At 33.3% G+C, this 19,810-nt stretch overlaps 1 protein-coding gene across 1 annotated transcript in view; it reads left to right on the top strand.

Annotated features, from left to right (window-relative positions):
* Positions 1-19,810, top strand: part of BIRC6 (baculoviral IAP repeat containing 6) — a 281,200-nt gene that overhangs the window by 162,780 nt on the left and 98,610 nt on the right. The window contains exons 40-49 of the mRNA XM_006882363.1: positions 1,252-1,368; positions 3,049-3,203; positions 4,751-4,877; positions 6,618-6,728; positions 8,349-8,482; positions 9,876-10,003; positions 13,544-14,106; positions 15,740-15,915; positions 16,992-17,088; positions 17,243-17,437. Of these exons, the coding sequence (XP_006882425.1) occupies positions 1,252-1,368; positions 3,049-3,203; positions 4,751-4,877; positions 6,618-6,728; positions 8,349-8,482; positions 9,876-10,003; positions 13,544-14,106; positions 15,740-15,915; positions 16,992-17,088; positions 17,243-17,437 (1,803 nt within the window). The remainder of the gene's footprint in view (positions 1-1,251; positions 1,369-3,048; positions 3,204-4,750; positions 4,878-6,617; positions 6,729-8,348; positions 8,483-9,875; positions 10,004-13,543; positions 14,107-15,739; positions 15,916-16,991; positions 17,089-17,242; positions 17,438-19,810) is intronic.

The following is a 19,810-nucleotide window of genomic DNA, read 5'->3' as shown; positions in this document are numbered from 1 at the left end:
TTAAAATATTAACTACTCTATTAACACTCAGACCTTTTTAAGGTTTCAACAGTTGTCAGTGATTTATTGTATTCAAATAGATCCAGTGCAAAGTCCTGCATTGTAGTTACAGCTATTTAATGTCTTTTGTCTGTAGTAATTTCTCAGGCACAACTACAGGACCTTCATACTTTTGAAGATAAAGGACCGTTTCTTTTGTATATGGTCCTTAAATATGAGTATGTCTGTTATTTCCTCATGAGTACATTTGCGACCATGCATCTTTGGCAGGAATATAACAGGAATAAGCTAAGTTTTTCTCAATTCACCCTTTCAGGTGCTATAATTTTGATAGCTGGCTGTTACATTTTATCATTGTAAAAGTTTCTAATGTCTTTATTTTTTAGACTAACAGAGCAGTATATATTAAATGTATTGTCCCTCTCCAACTTTTAAAAAATTATTTGTTGATTGATTCATTTATTTTTTTGATGAAAGCCCATGGTTTTGTTTGTTTTTGTTTTTGTTTTTGTTTTTTGGTTCAGTGGGTTATAATTCATTATCATCGTTATAATTCATTCATTTATTCTGTTCAAAGTTTCTTAGATCAACTCTTTCAAGATCGTTTTTATTGTCCATGCTGTTAGTATTCTTTGATCCAGTCCTTTATTCTTTTATATTATAGATGTTTGTTACAGTTAGATGACATAAGGTTGTATACAACTCATCAACCAACTTACAGATGTTACATGCTAATTATTTACTTTCACTGCTTTGTCTCCATAACAATCCTACAGAATAATGATAATTTTCAAACCTTTTAATGGAGAGATGGAATATAGAAACGTAGATTTGTATAATGCGTACATACTCATTGCCATTTTGGTGGCTGCTTCCAGGTCCTTTCACTGGGCTATGCCTGTATGTGTTTGTTCCTTATATATGTACATAGACCTCCACACATAACATGTTTACAGTTAGATGCATATTCAAGTTTTCTTTCTTTTCCCCTGACATTGAGGAATCTTATTCATGCTATTTATAAATTATTGACTGCTTGTATCAGTGAATGATGTGGATGAACCAGTCTCTCATCTCTGACGTCCTTTGCATAGATTTTCTTTTAACTACCCAGACTCTTGTTGTGCCTTACCATATTGTTCTTACACGGGAGCAGGTTCACTCTCTTGGGTTCAGATATTGACATTTTCTTTTAAGAGTTAGAATGAAAGTAGTAATTTTTAATTTCTTCTTTTTCCTTCTTTTTTACAGCCTTGGATGCTCGCCTCGAAGTTGGACTAGAACAGCAGGCAGAACTTATGTTGAAAATGATGTCTACTTTGGAAGCAGATTCCATTTTACAGGCATTAACAAATACATCTCCTACATGTAAGGAAAATTACTATTCCTCATGTATTCCTGTGAGTAACTTATCTCTTTTATTACAGGTGCTTTCAGCAAAGACGTTTTAAAATTGAGTCTATATTGTGAGAAGAACAGTTGATACGTATGTGACCCCTCTTTTTTTCCAAAAAAGAACAAAAGAATTGACAAAATACCTCCATAGAGTGCTCAAGCTAAGTCCTAAAACCTGAGTCTTGCTTTGTTAGGCTCTTGTGGGACTGAAGCAATGCCTAAACTAGCCTGTGTAACTAGTTGTCTTGAAATCTGTTAACTTCTAGTATGCAAAGTACTATTTTCATATTTGTCAATTGGACCAGTTACTTGAACCCAAGAGTTGAGAGAGGGGTTTGCTAATGAATGATCTATGGCAATGCAAGGCAAACTGTAAAGGGTCTCGTAGAGTGACTATTTTAGATAGTGTTGGCCACATAGCTTCTCTTGTATCCCTGTAGTTTGTTTTTCTAGAAAAATCGCCTTATGCAATATATAATGAAAGGTTGTGTTTCAGTAAAACTTTGTTTAAACAAAGGCAAATGTCTTTCTCCCCATGCCATAGGGTTTGGTTTTGACTGAACTTTTTTTAAAAGAGAAAGATTGAGTTGTTGAGCTAAGCAGAGAGTGATGTTTTTATTTAAGTTGTGCCTTCCTTGGGGTAGAATAAGTAAAGGACTGTAACAAGTAAATTATCCTGTGTCTTACAGTAAATGAGTAATTTTCTTGAAAGAGAAACTAAATGTTTTCAAGTTACTCTTTAAGTACCTTTTTAAAGTCGCTTTAAAAAAAATTTTTAAAAAATTATTTTTTGTGTGTGTGTACCGTCAAATTGGATCCGACTGGTACAGGAGGAGATTTTCCCTCCTTCTCCAGCAGAGCTTCTGGTGGATTCAAACCATGCACCTCTGGGATTGCAGTACAGCTTCTTGCCAGTAGGCCACCAGAGCTCCCTACCTTTTTTTTTTTAAAAGAGAAAGATGGAGTTGTTGAGCTAAGTAGAGAGTGATGCTTCTATTTAAGCTGTGTTTTCCCTGGGGTAGAGTGAGTAAAGGGCTATAACAGGTATAGTCCAAGATGATTGCTACATGTCTTACAGTATTTTTTATTTACTCTTTTTTTCCCCCTATTTTTATTTCTTGAAAATTTAAAAGTGCCTAAAAACAGGTGGAGAAGTCTAATGGTCTATGATCTTAGCTTTTGTATACTAAGAGTTTAGTATTCTTTTGTCTCTTGTAATGTGGGACTTACTCTTTTGGGGATTCTGCCTCTGTGTGATCATTGGTGGCTTAAGACTGCCTATAGTAGCTCTTTTAGTTGATTAAACAACTTATTATAAGAGTTTTTTCTAATTGTGTTTACTTCTCCTAAAAGCACTTTCTTAATGATAGAGTTCATTATTGTTATTTGTAAAAACTGAAAATAAAAAGTGCTAGTTATAGTGGTTCATTTCTTTTGTTAAATAGATCTTGTATGTTTAAGAACTTCTTTCTTTAATGATTGCCCTTTTGACTTTGAAGTAATATATGTTGTATATTCAAGTATTTGCAATGCTATAGTAATGATTTTAGCCATTCTAAAGTATGTCACTTTTAAAAAAAAGATAACTGTACATATGATTAACACATTTTCTGAAGCTTGATGTGTAATATCTCAACTGTGTTTAACTTTCAGTGTCCCAATCTCCTACTGGAACTGATGATTCACTTCTAGGGAGCTTACAGGCAGCAAACCAAACTAACCAGCTTGTCATACAGTCATCATCTGTCCCAATGTTGAATGCTTGTTTTAACAAACTTTTCTCCATGCTTCAAGTCCACCATGTTCAGGTATGAGTTCAGGAGAAATGGTATGGTTTTACATACTTTTCCTAGCCTAAAGAATGATCAAAGTGAATGGGAGTATAAAAGGAGCAAGTGCCTTGTGGGAACGACCACGTGTAATCTTTTCCATCTTAACAAAAGGAAAACTGTCCCTGTCAGCCATATCAGTGATAAAAAACCAATTCCTTTGGGGTCAGACAGGTCCCACACACTCCCATACCTCTTTCTACACATCTTCACACCAGTCTTACTGCTTTACAGAGTCCAAAATCTGATGTGATACCCTCACAGACTACACAAAACCATTTTAGGGAAATCCAGAGCTTATAATCCAGGTTAGGAGCAGAATATAGTCAAGTTGACTCCTGAAATGTACTCGCAGACACCTCTAACATGAGCCTCACAGCTTTTAGGCCACTGTTTTAAAATTCTTAGTCATGCTAGGATTGGCTCCCCTACCTTCAGTTGTCCAACAAATTTAGGCGGTAGAGGCTTTTATCTCTGGTTCTAATGATGTAGCACTTCCAAGGTTCTGTCTCATGTCAGATCTCTTTCAGCCATGCTTGCTGCTACATAGGTGTAGCTGGAGCAAGAAAAACTATCTGGTTTCTCTCTAAGCGGAGCTACATTCCATTCTGCAACTTTTTTCCCTGAGCAGGGAAAATCTAATTCTCTTATTGCTAGACTGCTAAATTAAATGGAGAGACTAGCCAGTTCTTTTGTGGGTAAGCCAACATGCCCCATTAACATATTCCTCTCCTTCTACAAATGCAAAGGAAAGTCATATTGAAATATGAACTCCACAGGGAGATATTCTTCACCAACACTTAGTATTATATTTTAACTCAGTTGGAAAATACTTTGATAACCAGAGTGCCTTGATGATGATGATAGGCTAATTTTTATTTTTAAAGTTTTAGTGCCTTCTCTCACTGTCATTGCCATTGAGTTGGACCTAACTCATAGCTGGCCTTCCCTTGAGTTTTCAGAGGTTGTAAATCAAGCATCTTTCTCCTGAATATGCTGCATTTGGTTTGGCAGTGCAGCTCAGTGTGGTTACCATTACACTTACATATGTTATTTTTAGGCTTGAATCACCTCTTTCAATTTAGGAAACTGATTATAATAAACAAATTGCAGGTTTTAATTCAAATGTAAAACTTATTCAATAAGAAGTTTAAGATAAAAAAAAAATAAAAAAAAAAAGAAGTTTAAGATAAACTCAACTTTTATCTAGTTAGCTAGAGGAAATAATAGAAAATATTTTTACTCCTGGGGAGCTCTGGTGGCCTAGTGGCAAGAAGCTGCACTGCAATCCCCGAGGAACACGGTTCGAATCCACCAGGTGCTCTGCCGGAGAAGGAGGCGCAATATCCTCCTGTACCAGTCAGATCTGATTTGACGGTACACGCACACAAAATAATAAAAAAATTAAAAAAAAAGAAAATATTTTTACTCCTATAAAAGACAGACATAAAATGTTTTGTTTACATTTATATTTCCTTTTACAGCATAATAGATTAAATTTCCTGTCCATTTTCAATCTTTTTCAGTTGGAGTCACTTCTCCAATTGTGGCTCACATTGAGCTTGAATTCTAGTTCATCTGGAAACAAAGAGAATGGAGCAGATATTTTTTTATACAATGCTAATCGTATACCTATCATTTCATTAAATCAAGGTAAGTTGTATTCTAACAAATACTGTTGTTAGATGCTTGATACCATTGCTGATTCATAGTGACTTTATCTGTGTACATTGGATCTAAACCCTGCCCTATCTTGCATTATGCTCACAACCTCTGCTGGGTTTAAGACAATTAACTCCATCTTGTTGAGGATCTTCCTCTCTTCATCTGACCCTCCAGCTTTCCAAACATGATTCCCACCCCACCCCCCCCTTAAAAATAATGCCCAAAATATGTGAGACCGAGTCTTACTACTTTTGCCTCTAAGAAGACTTCTGGCTGCACATCTTTCAGCATAGATTGATTGGTTCTTTTGGTAGTTCTCATGATACATTCACTACTCTTTACCAATACCACAAATCAAAAATTCTTTATTTTTGTCTTCTAGTTAATAACAAAACCCTTGTCATTTTAGCATTCTTTCACTGTGCATTTCAGTGACATTGTGTTTAAAGTCAGTAACATAGAAGAGATAAAAAATAATTTAGAAAATGTGTATAACTTTTGAGGTTATAAATTTTAAGTTGTAATGTAAGATCCTTGGTCAGGCTAGTTGGAACCCTTTTGGTACTGACTAATTACACTCAGCATGATGTTTACAAGGGTCATCTATGTTGTAGCATATTCAAGATACATTTCTCTTTATGGCCACATATTATTACAATGTATGTATGTATATATGTATGTATGTTTCACACTTTCTTTATCCACTACTCTGTTAATGACTAAGTAGTTACCATCTTTGGTTATTATAAGTAAGTGCTACAATAAATATTGATGTGTTCTGTGTTTCTGCTTGGTCTGTATTATTAACCCATGTCTGTGTACAACTAGAAATTATAATAGTCTGTTAATCTTTTTGTTTTATTTTCTTAGAATACCATCTTGTTAGTTTACTACATGTTTTTAAAAAATATGAATTAACTCCATGGGAATTGCTAAAGTGAAGAAAATGTTGATCTTCTGTACAAGTTGTCTTTTCTTTTTTTGTGATTGCAGGAATGGGAATGAGGGAGTAGGTTAATCATAGACTTTGATAGAAAGAGAACTAGTCTTCAATTCTAGCAATAAGAGTCTTAGTTATATTTTAAGTGCTAGGGAAAAAAGCGTCTGTTCATAGTGCTGCTTGCAAGAGAAGTACATTCAGATTTTTCAGACTTTTGCATTTTTTGCCCTAGAATCAGCATTATAGTGTAAAGGATGTTTTAAATACCCATTTTGAGTGCCATGCTTTGTTTGTACATTTTTAACAACTTTTTTGGCTTTTGTAAGCCAGACATCACAACAGAAATAAGAAACAAGGCACAGTGATTGCTTCATAATTATTTGAGGTTTGTGTTCTGGCTGTAAAACTGCATTGGGTTTTAGTGATTACCTCAATTCCAGTTTTTCCAATGTGTCTCCTTTTGGTTTTGGCTTTTGAATAAAATGTGACACTTTTCAAGTATCTATAAATTATGTTACAACAGAATGATATGTAGTATGGAAAAAACCCAACAGTTTATAGTGATAACATGTCTTACACTGAGCCTACAACTTAACCAAAAGCAGTACTTCAATAATGCTTATATTTTATTTAATTGGACTCATTCTGTTAGTATGTTTTGGGAACACTAGTTATTGAATGGTTTTAAAGAAAGAACTTATTTTGAATGCATTCTTTTGGTTTATAATTCTTGGGGCAGCATTTGTTTAGCTTTACTGAGTAAAACTTTTTTTTTCTCTTTTGCCTAGCATCAATAACTAGCTTCCTTACAGTGCTAGCTTGGTATCCCAATACTTTACTTCGGACATGGTGCCTTGTGCTTCATAGCCTAACGCTTATGACAAACATGCAGCTGAATTGTAAGTTCAAAAGTTTATTAAATTTAAATCGCTGAGATAACTTCAATTTCTTGCTATTAGATTTTTAAAAGAATGTTTTCCAAGAGCGAGATAGTAAAGATTATGATTGAATTCTTTATTTTATTATGCCTTTTTAAAATATCTTTCTGTGTGTTTGGTTATATGTTATAAGCTATCTGTTTATATTTTAAACCCTTATTAATTTCATGTGCCCTTGAGTTGATTCAGACTCTTAACCATTTGAAAACAAATTGAAACTGCCCCGTATGATTTTAGACTTAACTAGTTGTTCAAAGAAAACAGATTTCTGTTGGGGTATAACCTAAAGTTTTTATTGCTAGCCTCAGGTTGATTATGCAGAGTGTCTTTGCACATACAACTGACTTATCCATTGTAATATTTATGAACTTGAATGACTAGCTTTGCCTTCTGTTTCCTTTATCTAAAGAGATATTTTATGAACATAATTACCCTATTTAGATTAAAGTGTTTATTGTGCTTTCTATCCCCAACCAATTTTTAAATTCCTGGTTTACTGTGGTTATCTGCTATATCTGAGTCTGTACTCACCTGTAGAGCCTTGTATGTGTCAGACTAGAACTCCATAGAAGTCTCAAGTCCTGATTTTTAATGGATCACCAGCCTTTTCTCCCAAGTCTTCTCTGGGGTGGACTACACTGTTAGCCTATGGGCTAACAACTGAGTGTATGAAATGTTTGCACCACCTTGAGACTTTTTATTTAAGTTAAAGTATTAATATACTTTCTGAATGATCTTAGAAAAATTTTCTTTAGTCCTTAGGGTTTCTTTACATAGACCAATGTGATGATGACTACAAACTGATTTTATTCTTCATATTTAGATCTAGGTTCTGTGTAGAGTATTAATGTTTGTTTTAGACAGTAAAGGCTAGTAATTGTGAATTAACCTTTGGTTGTAGTTTATGGAGACAGGGAGATGTTCATTATTTCTATTCTTTTCAAGGACAGCATCACTATTATTATTTTGTTATTATTTAAATAACTGTGCTTCACGACTAATATAAAGGTAAAACTGATAAAACATAAATGATTTCTGACCATCCAGAATTTCTGTTTTCTCATTCGAAATACATACCCCTAAAATGTGTTCACAGCCAACCTTTTATCTGATACTAAAAATAGATTCACCTCAATGAGTTTCTTACCCGCCTTGTAACCTAATATTTTGCCCCTTCTCAGTGTAGAATCTGTATTTGCAAATCAGGAGAACTTATATGCCAAATTGAGTAGTGTTTTGTCTTTATTTGTCTTGAAAGGTTGATCTTTTCCTAGTTAGATACTAAGAATAGGTTCACCAAATAATACAGTGAGAAATTAGTATGTTCTTTTCTACTTGCTAAATTTTCAGACATAAAAGACAAAAAAAAATGAGTTTTCACAGTTGAACTATAAAAGTTGTGTGAGGAGACAGACATGGGTTTGCAACATCCATGATTATATAATAGGAATTTAAGCCCTGTTAACAAACTGACTACTGAAAATATGTGAAAGTTACTTGGAATGACAAGATGGTATTTGAAAATATTTACATTGTGTAATGGTCCATTTGGTAAGAGCCTTTTTTGTTCCTATTTCATAGCTGGTTCAAGCAGTGTCATTGGAACTCAGGAGAGTACTGCTCACCTGCTGGTTTCAGATCCCAACCTCATTCATGTCTTAGTGAAATTTCTTTCTGGTACCAGTCCTCATGGAACAAATCAGCACAGTCCCCAGGTAATAAAACTTTAAAAAATTAGTACTATATCCGAGATAGCGTGGGTATCTTTATAGTACCTGTATTCGAACTTTTTGTTGTAAAAATTACTGTGGATCATGCCTTCTCCCTCAAGCTCACTTCTAGAGGACCTTACTTCGGAATGCTGTTTCATGTGTTTGGTCTTAGAAATGAACTTTAAAATACTGTAAACTTCACATTGTATTTTGCTTTTCTCAGATTCTTCCACAGTTTGTTGTTGTTGTTTTTAAATTTAATATTGGGAGGGTGGAGGGAGCAGAGCAGGAGAAGGAGAGGAAGAACCTTGATAAGATGGATTGATTCAGTCACCGGGGCAATGGGGTTAGTTTTGTCAGAGACAGTATGGTTGACACAGAACAGAGCTGGGTTTAGGGCTCCTGTACAGTCGACAGCGCACAGCAGCAGCAATAACAATATTGGTTTATTTACAAAATTTCATATATAGTGTTTCATACTATTCTTTATTCACATTGTGTTCTATACAATCATTCCCAGTTGTTGGACTACAGTTATTGGACTATTCCCGCTGTTACTGTGTCTTTTCAGGTCCCTACCGGACCTTTCCCATTTCTTTTATCCCCTCCCTCCACCCACCAAATTGTGGGGGCTTTTTGTTTATTGAATTAGGATTGAGTAAAATATTTTATTTTTTTATATATATACACACACACACACACACACACACACACATTTTTATATATATACACACACACACATTTTTATATATATACACATATACATGCATATATATACACACACATATATAGACATACAGATATAGATAGACATGTATATAGGTAGACATATATATATAGACATTTAATAAAACATTCTAGACATACCTCAAGTTACTTAGTGTTCGTACTATTTTATCTTCTATTAATGAGACAGATACTTGCTTGGCAAACAGATTTTTCTTTTTCTTCATTTATGTAGCTGTTTTTGGGGGAAATTTGTTTTTATTACCTTCTCTGGTAGTTAATAAGTTCTTGACCTTGCTTGATCATCTTGCTGAGTTATTTTATTTGGAAATGCTTAAGGTTGCTTGTCAAAATCAATTCAGAAGTTCTTTATACTTCTGAGAGTCTACAAAGCTACTTTTTATGTAATTCTGGTGAATATTATGCATACAATTAAATGTCCCTTAATTATATAAATCAATAGATAATTATTGACAGTGGAATCTAAATTAGAATTTAAAACAAATATATTAAGGCCTAATTATTAATTTTTTTTATTATTATTACTCTACTGATGCTTTCCGCTTTCATTCACATGACAAATTAAACTGTAGCTGCTGAACTAACAAGTTAGGAAGAATGATTCTGTAAATGGAACAACAGTAATCATTGTAATCTCCTTTCTCTTCAGGTTGGCCCAACAGCTACTCAAGCTATGCAAGAATTTCTTACCAGATTACAGGTGCATCTTTCTTCAACCTGTCCTCAAATATTCAGTGAATTTTTGCTCAAGTTGATCCATATACTTTCAACAGAAAGGTGAATTTCCGTGTACAAATATATTCTTGTCATATAAATACAGTATTTAACTCACTGAATATACTTTCACTAACTTAACATTTCAGGAACTTATAAGCATGACATGTTAGAAATAAAGAGAAAAGTTTTATTGTGCTTTCTGATTATTTTGCTTGCTTTACTTTTTTCATAGATTATTATAATTCTTCTTATCTTTCTACATACAAAGAGGATGAAGAGTATTTGTATATTTATTTTTACGCAAATACATGATAAAAATCCTGAAAATGATAGTTTAAAAAAATTGGATAATTTTTATATAAAAATACAATATATTTTATGATAATTTAATATAGTAATCATAAATAAGGGATCACTGGTGTCCTAATGGTAAGAAGCTACACTTCTTTCCAAAAGTTCATGGTTCTAATGCACCAGCTGCTCCACAGGATAAGGATGGGCAAGCTCCTCCCGTGCAATTACTGCCTCTGACAACTTGATGGACAGTCAGCTACGGGTCTCTTCTGACTCGCTGGTACACAACAAAAATTAAAAATAAATTTATGAATAATAGGTTCTTTGAAAAGAAACTGACAATGATGTGCTGTTTCTTATAATGAGTGAATGCTTCCCTATGTTACTCAGTGTAACATGTATCATGATACTGTCATATTTAGACAGATGAAGAGACAAGCCATAAAACATTGCTTTCTGATGAAACTCCTTTTATTAAATATATAAACACTTGTTTTTTATTAAATACATAAAACACTTATTTATTAAATATATTAAACACTTGTTTTACATATTGAAAAGCTATATGAAAACTGAAGCTAGACATGTTCGGTTATTAAAAGACATTAAATCCAGTTGTTATCACTATTGCTTTATTTCATTTGTAAGGTGCCATTGCCTTAAAAACATTACATAAATAAATTTAAGATACATATTTATGAAAATGATTATGTAATTTTTAGTTTATGACTTCTTGAGAAATAAACAAAATAAAATAGGAAAAAAACCACATTGCCAGACACTTTTTAAATTGATGACCATGCTTAGAAACACATTTGCCATCATTTGCGGCAACGTGTTAAATTTATAAAGTTAACAGAAATCAGTAACTACTTTAATAGTAGTTATTTTTGATAACTAGTAGAAAATCCCTAGTTCTTTGTATGAATAATATACATACAACATGTATATAGATTATGTTTTATAGTAACTACAGGAAATTTTGCTTTCTAGGTATTGTACTCATTTGTGACTACTTCTGCCTTTATATTCCTGTATTGAAAACCATTAATGTGGTTTATAATTGTTATTGCTCTTTTAAAAGAAACAGCTTAAAATGTTCCATTTATAATAACACTGATTTCTTTCATTCCTCTTGCTTGGTTTTAGTTTGCATTTTCCTATATTAGATCATTAACTTGAGAATTTTTTTCTATTATAAATGCTTTAAATTTCTTTAAACCAACATTTTAGCTAAATCCCAAAATTTCTTGTATTTTACTTTTATTAAATTAAAAGTAATTCTAAATTCTTTTATGAGATCTGGGGTCATAATTATGTAGAATTTTGCCTTTTTCATTTTGTCATGTTTTGGTTTAGATGTGCCATTATTGTCTAAATTAGGTCCCTTTATGTTTAGTATTATGTTAGTGTTTTGACTTTGTCATCATCTACTGTACCTTTCCTTCTAGTAGCATGTCATGTGTAATTTAGAATTAATGTACTCAGTCTGGCTTTCTATTGATTAGAGTTTCATGCTATATGGATTACTATCTCTTTTGACTAGTGAGATCTTTGTTTTTATTTAACAGAAATACAAGTTTTTTAATTGATAAACTTCTTTTTCATTCTCTCATTCTCTCCCACCAGAGTTCCTTCATTGGTCTGCATAGAACATTTGTACTTGTATTTAAGAAAATTATTGATATAATGGATTAAAATGTATTAGTGTTACTAATTTATTTTCTAGAAATCTTTTTTTAAAAAAATCTTTTCTGCCCGTTGTTTTTTATTTTATTGCCTCGTCTTCATTCTTTCTTATTTATTTGAACCAAAGAGCAAGACGTCTCTACGACTTTACCTTGAACATTTGGCTGCTTTTACATGTTTTTAAGTGTTTTCTAAACTACTGGTAGTGGCAGGTATTCTATAATTATAAAATCTGACCTCAGTCTTCAGCAAGATCACTGTATTTAAGTCTCACGTGTGACACATTATCAGTGTTTTTTATCCCTTGTGTGCTAGCAGAGTCTCCTTTAAATCTTTGGCTTTTATATGGGAGAACATTTCCTAATCTCCACCAATAAGAGATCTCTTTTAGTGATGGATTTGGATTATTTTTTACTTCTTTCTTCAGTTGATAAAAGGACTTTTCAGTTGTGTTTTTTGAGGCTAGTAGTTATTGACCATTTCCTATTGCATGGAATTAAGGCTTTTGACAGTTGAGGGGAGAAAGGTCTGAGCAGAGTTTTGTTCGTTTCTCAAAGTGTCAGCACCCCCAGATCTCTTTCTTTCTCCCATCTGACTTTAGACTTTTGAGGAATGTTCTCTCTTGATTTTTTGCCTTGATCATCATAATCTTTGTTAGTATCTGTGGACAAGGGCTTGTCGTGAACTTTTGAGGATTTTGTGTTATACTATTACATAGTTGGCAGTTAGCAATTTGTTAAAGGTTAGCTGAATGTTTCTTCTTACTTTGTATACTGCTCGGATCTTTTCTTCCCAGATTCTGCCTCAAGAGAGCAAACATTCTCATCCCATCTTTTTGGAGATACCTGTGTTTTGTTGGTTATCCAGTTATTTGGTTGTCCTGTGACTTCAGCTCTCTGGATCATTAGAATTTATAACTTTGTAGATAATTTGATTAATTTGATAATTTGATATTAATTGGAAGCAGCGTTCTTTCAAGCTTTCTGAATTTTCGTTGTAAGTGTATTTTGAGAACTGTCACTCTAGATTCATAAGAATTATTTAATCGAATCTTTAGTAGAGAGAATTAATATCCATAGGGAATATTTAAATAAATAATATTGAAGATGTAAGAGACCAGAAATCATTCACCCATAAGAAGTGCTTTGTGATTGTCCCTTTCATTTCCTTCTCCTTAGTTTTTTAGTTAAGAGCTCTGGTGGCATATTCTTTAAGCTACTCCAGTGCTAACCAGAAGGCTATGTGTCTCCTGCAGTTTGAAACAACCAGCGGCTCCAAGGGAGAATGATGAGCAGTCTCCTCCAATCAGTTGAGATCCTTGAAAACCTCATGGAGGGTCTCTATGAGTAGAAATCACTTCGAAGGTCTTGAGTTTGAGTTTGTGGGGTTTTGGGTGGTTTATTTTTCCCGGTTGAACAGGAAGCTTTTTTATTTTGTATAAAATGAAGGCAAAACTCAAGAATTTAGGGAGACTTGGAAACTATTAAGTAGAAAATCAAAACGCTGAATTCCAAATTCATTGTATTTCCTCCCCTCCACCCCACATTTTGTGGTAGTTTTCTTTTACTACTGTTTAAATTGAAGTTAAATTTTACTTTTTTTCTTTTTTCTCTCTAGGGGTGCCTTCCAGACAGGCCAGGGGCCTCTTGATGCCCAAGTGAAGCTCTTGGAATTCACTCTGGAGCAGAATTTTGAAGTTGTTTCAGTTAGTACTATTTCTGCTGTGATAGAATCGGTCACTTTTTTGGTGCACCACTACATTACTTGCTCAGATAAAGTAATGTCTCGAAGTGGATCAGATAGCTCAGTGGGTGCTCGAGCATGTTTTGGCGGACTCTTTGCCAACCTCATTCGTCCAGGTGATGCAAAAGCAGTTTGTGGTGAAACGACAAGAGACCAACTCATGTTTGACTTGTTAAAACTGGTTAACATTTTAGTACAGCTGCCTCTTTCAGGCAATAGGGAATATAGTGCAAGAGCATCTATGACCAGCAATACGACAGACAGTGTTTCAGATGAAGAAAAAGTCTCAGGAGGCAAAGATGGCAATGGAAGCAGTACTAGTATTCAAGGATCACCCGCGTATGTTGCTGACTTAGTGCTAGCCAATCAACAGATTATGAGCCAAATTTTGTCTGCTCTGGGCCTGTGTAATAGCAGTGCCATGGCAATGATCATTGGTATGTATTCCAGATATAAATCTTATACTTATTTCTGGTTCTCTGTCTATTGTCTTTACAACATATGGCTTTTTAAGTACAGTGCTTTTCTGTTGAATACTTGTTGTCATGACTGAATTTTATGCATGAAGACTTAGAGACTGGCTTTGAATAATATGTTAAATTGGAGTTAAATTGAAAAACATTACTTAAATGTGAATTTCTTTTAAAAATAGAAAATAATAAGGAAAACTGTTTTCGTAAGTCAGGTACTGTATAATATAATCAAACATCTTTAACATTTCAGACAAAGATAAGTCTGTCTTTGAAATACATTTTTTTTTCTCTAATGCAAAGAGACAGATTTTGTATTAGAAAACTGTTAAGAGCTGATACAGTCTTGTGCTGCTTAACGCCTAACCACATGTATGTCCAAGGTCCCAGTCTCTCTGAATATTAAAATTTTCAGTTGCATAACAATGTAATAAATGTTGCTTTGTGTGTACATAATAACATTATAATTACAGTATTAAAGATGAATTTACCTCATTTATAATGTAGGGGTTGCCTGTATTTTTACAGTATGTGCACAATGTCTGAATCACATCACATCGTATTTCGTGGAAGTTAATTTTTTAAAAAATATTTTCATTTCTACATATTTAAAACAAAATCTTTTTTTATGCATTTTTACTTTATGGTATTTTATCTTTGTATAATGCATACAAATATGCCTTCTTTTTTATTAGATTCATTGAAGGATGATTATGTAACTTTTTGTGCAGTTCTTGTTAGTTGAGTGGTATTACCCATAATAGAGTACACACTGATAATTATGGTCAATAACAGTCATATAGTATTATTTTTTTAGTAGTATCACAAATAGGTGGCTTTATCAAACAGCTTTTTTTCACAGATTAGATAGCTTGAAATCTCAATTCAGAGTGAAGTCTCTAAGGGAAGCCTTATTCTGTCTTGTAGCCCTAAGGAAAGTCTTAGCCTCTTAGAAGTGAGCTCTTATGGTAGTCTTATGTCTTTTTTTTTTTTTTTTTTTCTTCTTGGTAGTCTTATGTCTGATATGTCTGTTCCCCTATTTCTTTTTGGTAGGTTGTGTTTAATCTCTTTTTATCTTAAAAGAGATTTATTCAAGATACAGCTATACTAATACTGTCTCTGTAATATAGTGGTATCTAGTTTCTGAATGGAAGTATAATCGTAGATACAGAGGTTAGGATCTATAAACTTTTAAAAATAATTTTTTATTGTGATTTTAACAAAAGTTTATGGAAAAACTTGGATTTTCATTCATTTATTCATTCTTGGACATACTCTTCCCTACAACCCCCCACCTTGTTCTCTTTGAAAAATTAATTCGTTGCTGCACAGTTTCGTCGCGCACGCCCACCCCGGTCCACCTTACTACCCACCTCTTATTCTGGATATAACGTTTTTTAAGAGGGACAGAATTCAATTCACATATTGAATTGTGTAAATGAATATATACCTATTTAAATGTTCTGAGTATATATGTACTCGGAACTATTTATGTACTCATTCAGATATCACAGAAAATAACTTTTAAACTTTGATAAGTTAGCATTGATTCTTTTTTACTTAAACAAAATATTCTTGCACACTCTTCTATTTACATTAGGAGCAAGTGGATTACATCTTACCAAACATGAAAATTTTCATGGTGGGCTGGATGCCATATCAGTTGGGGATGGATTATTTACCATACTGACAACTCTTAGTAAAAAGGCTTCTACAGTCCATATGATGTTACAGCCAATCTTAACCTACATGGCCTGTGGGTATATGGGCAGACAAGTAAGTTCAATCCAACAACATTTATAGTAGTAGGTAGTTTTTGGGTGGAAGAGTAGAGAATGCTATATATAGGACATGAAGAAGTAAACTTATTTATAATACATATTGGGGCAAGAGAAGCATCAATAGACACAGATTATTTAATAGAATTTGGGCAGTGAAATATATTTGAAATACTATTTTCAAAGTTGACCTTAATGATACAGGAATAAAAAACATATCGCTTATTCTTAAGTTTTAGATTTCTTTCTGTAGTTCTGAGAAATAATACTTGAAGTAAGTTAAATATTACAGTAATTTAAAAAGTAATTTAAGCTGGAAAAGGAGGGGGCAATCTCCTCCTGTACCAGTCAGGTCTGATTTGACGGCACACGTAAAAATAATACAATAAAAAAAAAAATTTAAAAAGGAGTAATTTAAAAAGTATAATTGGTTTGCATATTGCCTTTTAAAAATTAAATTATAGGATCTAAGCTAACATTTTAACATCAGTTAATTTGACTTTTCGAATGCAATTTGAATGCCTAATCTTTTAAGGAGATTTGTATATATCTGTGTATAATTATTTTCTTAGCTATTTATTGTATGTATATAAAATACTTCACCAGTGAAATTTAAAAAAAAAAAGATACCCGAGAAGGCCCCTTTTTAATAAAATATGACCAGTATACAAGGTACTCTGTAGGGAGTTTAAGTAATGGTTCCTCCCTGGTGGAAGGAAAAAGGATCTCTCCACCCATGTGATTCACAGCCTTGAAAACCTACCAGACAGTAGATTATTAGTCGTTCTGATTCTACAGCAATGAAAGTCTTTATCTAGTGGGGAAGCATAGTAAATTAACATAAATATCAAACATGTTAGTATTATATATAAAAACATTATATTTTGTAAAATGTTATGCATTCTCTTATGTGTTTTGGTATACATTTCTATTAATATGATTGTCATAGGAATTAAGTATGAAGCTACTAAAGGCACTGTAATGTTTGATTTTCTTAAAAATTATTTTAGAAGCTAATAATTGCTATTTTCAAAGTCCTGATTTACATGTTTCTGTTTTGTTTTCTTTTTTTAGGGCTCTCTTGCTACTTGCCAGTTATCTGAACCATTATTATGGTTCATTTTGAGAGTATTGGATACTAGTGACGCCTTAAAAGCATTTCATGATATGGGTGAGGAAAAGTTCTACAAACTGACATTTTGATACAATCATCTTATAATAGTTTCAGTTCACCTTAATATGGTCTCCTATTAAAGATTGACTCTTCTTAATGATAAACTGTCCCTCCTATGACAATTTTTATTTAGTGTATTTTATACATTCAGGTGGTGTCCAGCTCATTTGCAACAATATGGTTACTAGCACAAGGGCTATTGTAAATACTGCGCGAAGTATGGTTTCAACAATTATGAAATTTCTTGACTCGGGTCCAAATAAAGCTGTTGACAGTACCTTGAAAACAAGAATACTAGCATCTGAGCCTGACAATGCAGAAGGGATCCACAACTTTGCACCTCTTGGTAAGACAAATCTTAGGTTTGAATTAATAATAGTTGTGTGAAGCAAAATTAATTGTTCCATGAAGCTGATGATATATCATCATTTTATCCAAAAGTTGGTTTAAACATTTTACTCTTGCTAAGGAAGTTCTTAGCACTTCTTTAGATTTAAAGTTTTTTTAATGTCTTTTAATTTTTTTGGTGTGTGTACCATTAAATGAGACCTGATTGGTACTGGAGGAGATTGTCCCTCCTTCTCCAGCAGGGCATCTGGTGGATTCAAACTGCACACCTCTGGGATTGCAGTGCAGCTTCTTGCAACTAGGCCGCCAGAGCTGGCCATGTTTTTTTTATTTCTGTATTTAAATTGATGCATAACCTCATGTCAGATTTCCTTGTATTAATCAGATTTAAATGTGTGGTTTTTTATTTTTTAAAAAAAATTCACAATATTTATATTGTGGTATAATACACATCATAAAAGATGAGCGTTTTTAAATATGTACTTCAATGGCAGTAATTAAATTTGTGGTAATTTTTTAACTATCACAACCCTAATACTAAAACTATTAAATATTAAAACTATAGAACAGTATCATTAATACCATGTTAAAGCAGCAAGTAAAATACTGCTGAAGATAATTCAGAAACATCTAGATTATTATGTAGATAGGGAACTGCCAGAAGTTCAGGCTGGATTTACAACAGGCTGAGGCACCAGCAATATTATTGATAATGTCAGATGGATCCTAGCTGAAAATAAAGAATACCATAAGAATGTCTATTTATGACTGTGCAAAAGCATTTGTGCGTGGATCATAACAAGTTATGGTTAACATTGAGAAGAAATGGGAATCGCAGAACACTTATTTGTTCTCATGTGGAATCTATACCTAGACCAGAAGGCTATTGTGTGAACAGAGCAAGAGAACACTGCATGGTTTAAATTTAAGAAAGGTGTGCATCAGGATTTTATCCTCGCTCCATACCCATTCAGTCTGTATGCTAATCAAATATTTGAGAAGCTGGATTTTATTAAGAATTTGGCATCAGGATTAGAGAAAGACTCATCAATAAAACCTGCATTGTGCTGACAGCACAAACTTGCTCAAAGAAATGAGAACTTGAAGTGCTTGCTGCAGAAGTTCAAATGATACAGTCTTCACTATGAATTTCATCTCAATGTCAAGAAAACAAAAATTCTTACCACTGGACTTAGAGGCAGAATCATGATAGGTGGAGAAAAGATTGAAACCGTCAGAAATTTTATTACTTGGATCCACAGCCAACACCAGCCGGGAGGAAATCAGGAGATATTGCACTGGGAAGGTCTGCAGTCAAGGGACCTCTTCAAATTATTGAGGAGTAGTGATACTAGTTTGAGGAATAACATACATCTGATTTAGGCCATAGTCTTTCTGATCACTTGCTATACATCTGATAACTGGACAGGGATTAAGTGTCCTGAGAAGAGGGTGCTTAGATAAATGTCATGTAGCTAGAATTTTGTTTCTGCCCTTTTGTGTCTTTCTTACATCACTCCATGTATAATTTTTACTTTTGTTTTAGAAGCAAAATTTCCCTATGGTGGAGATGTTTATTGCTAACTTTTTGTTTCTTTCATGTATATTGTGTCTTATACAATCATTCGTATACCTTTTATTTTATATAATTCTTACTGATCTATACCCATCATCACCCCATCTCTTCAAGTGCCCATTAAATCTTTCTTGTTCCTTCACTCTCCCCGTCTGCCCCAACCTCTGCTATCCTAGTAATTTTTGCCTCCACTTTCCTGTCCTACCTCCCCCCTTCCCTGTCCTCATTCTACTTTTCTCCCTTCCCTTTCACCTTTTGAATATTTATACATATCTTGCTCCTTTACTCTCCTGTTTTCACAATACTGGCCACATCCTGTATTTGTCTTTATGTGACTGAGTTATTATAGTCAGCATAGTGCTCTCTAGACTTTTCCGTGTTATATAGTGTATTTTATGAAACTATTGTTCCTGCCGATAATGCTTTTTAAATGAGATTATCTAGATAAAAGTTTTAAATACAGAAGTTTTGTCATTTTTGTATTTCATACAGTTCTTTTCATTTTTATAATTTATGTTCATTGACATCTTGGAGTAAATATTCTTTTCAATGTGACATTTGTATTAGACATTGAATTTTATTTACATCACTCGAGAATTATTTTACGAGATTTGTTTTTGTTACTTCAATTGGAACTTTTAAACTTTTCATGTGTAATGTTAAAAGAAAAACTTGCTTCCTTGCTGGTCTGGTCAATTAGATGCCTTGATGTTTTGTTAAATACTGACAAATAAATACCCTTATGCTAAGGAAACCAAGTATATTAACAGCATTAAATGTTTCCAGTTAATTTCC

This window comes from Elephantulus edwardii, unplaced genomic scaffold, assembly GCF_000299155.1.
Source record: "Elephantulus edwardii isolate Elephantulus edwardi_28Jun2011 unplaced genomic scaffold, EleEdw1.0 scaffold00019, whole genome shotgun sequence".
Taxonomy (NCBI): domain Eukaryota; kingdom Metazoa; phylum Chordata; class Mammalia; order Macroscelidea; family Macroscelididae; genus Elephantulus; species Elephantulus edwardii.
This window is presented reverse-complemented; position numbering and strand designations above follow the sequence as displayed.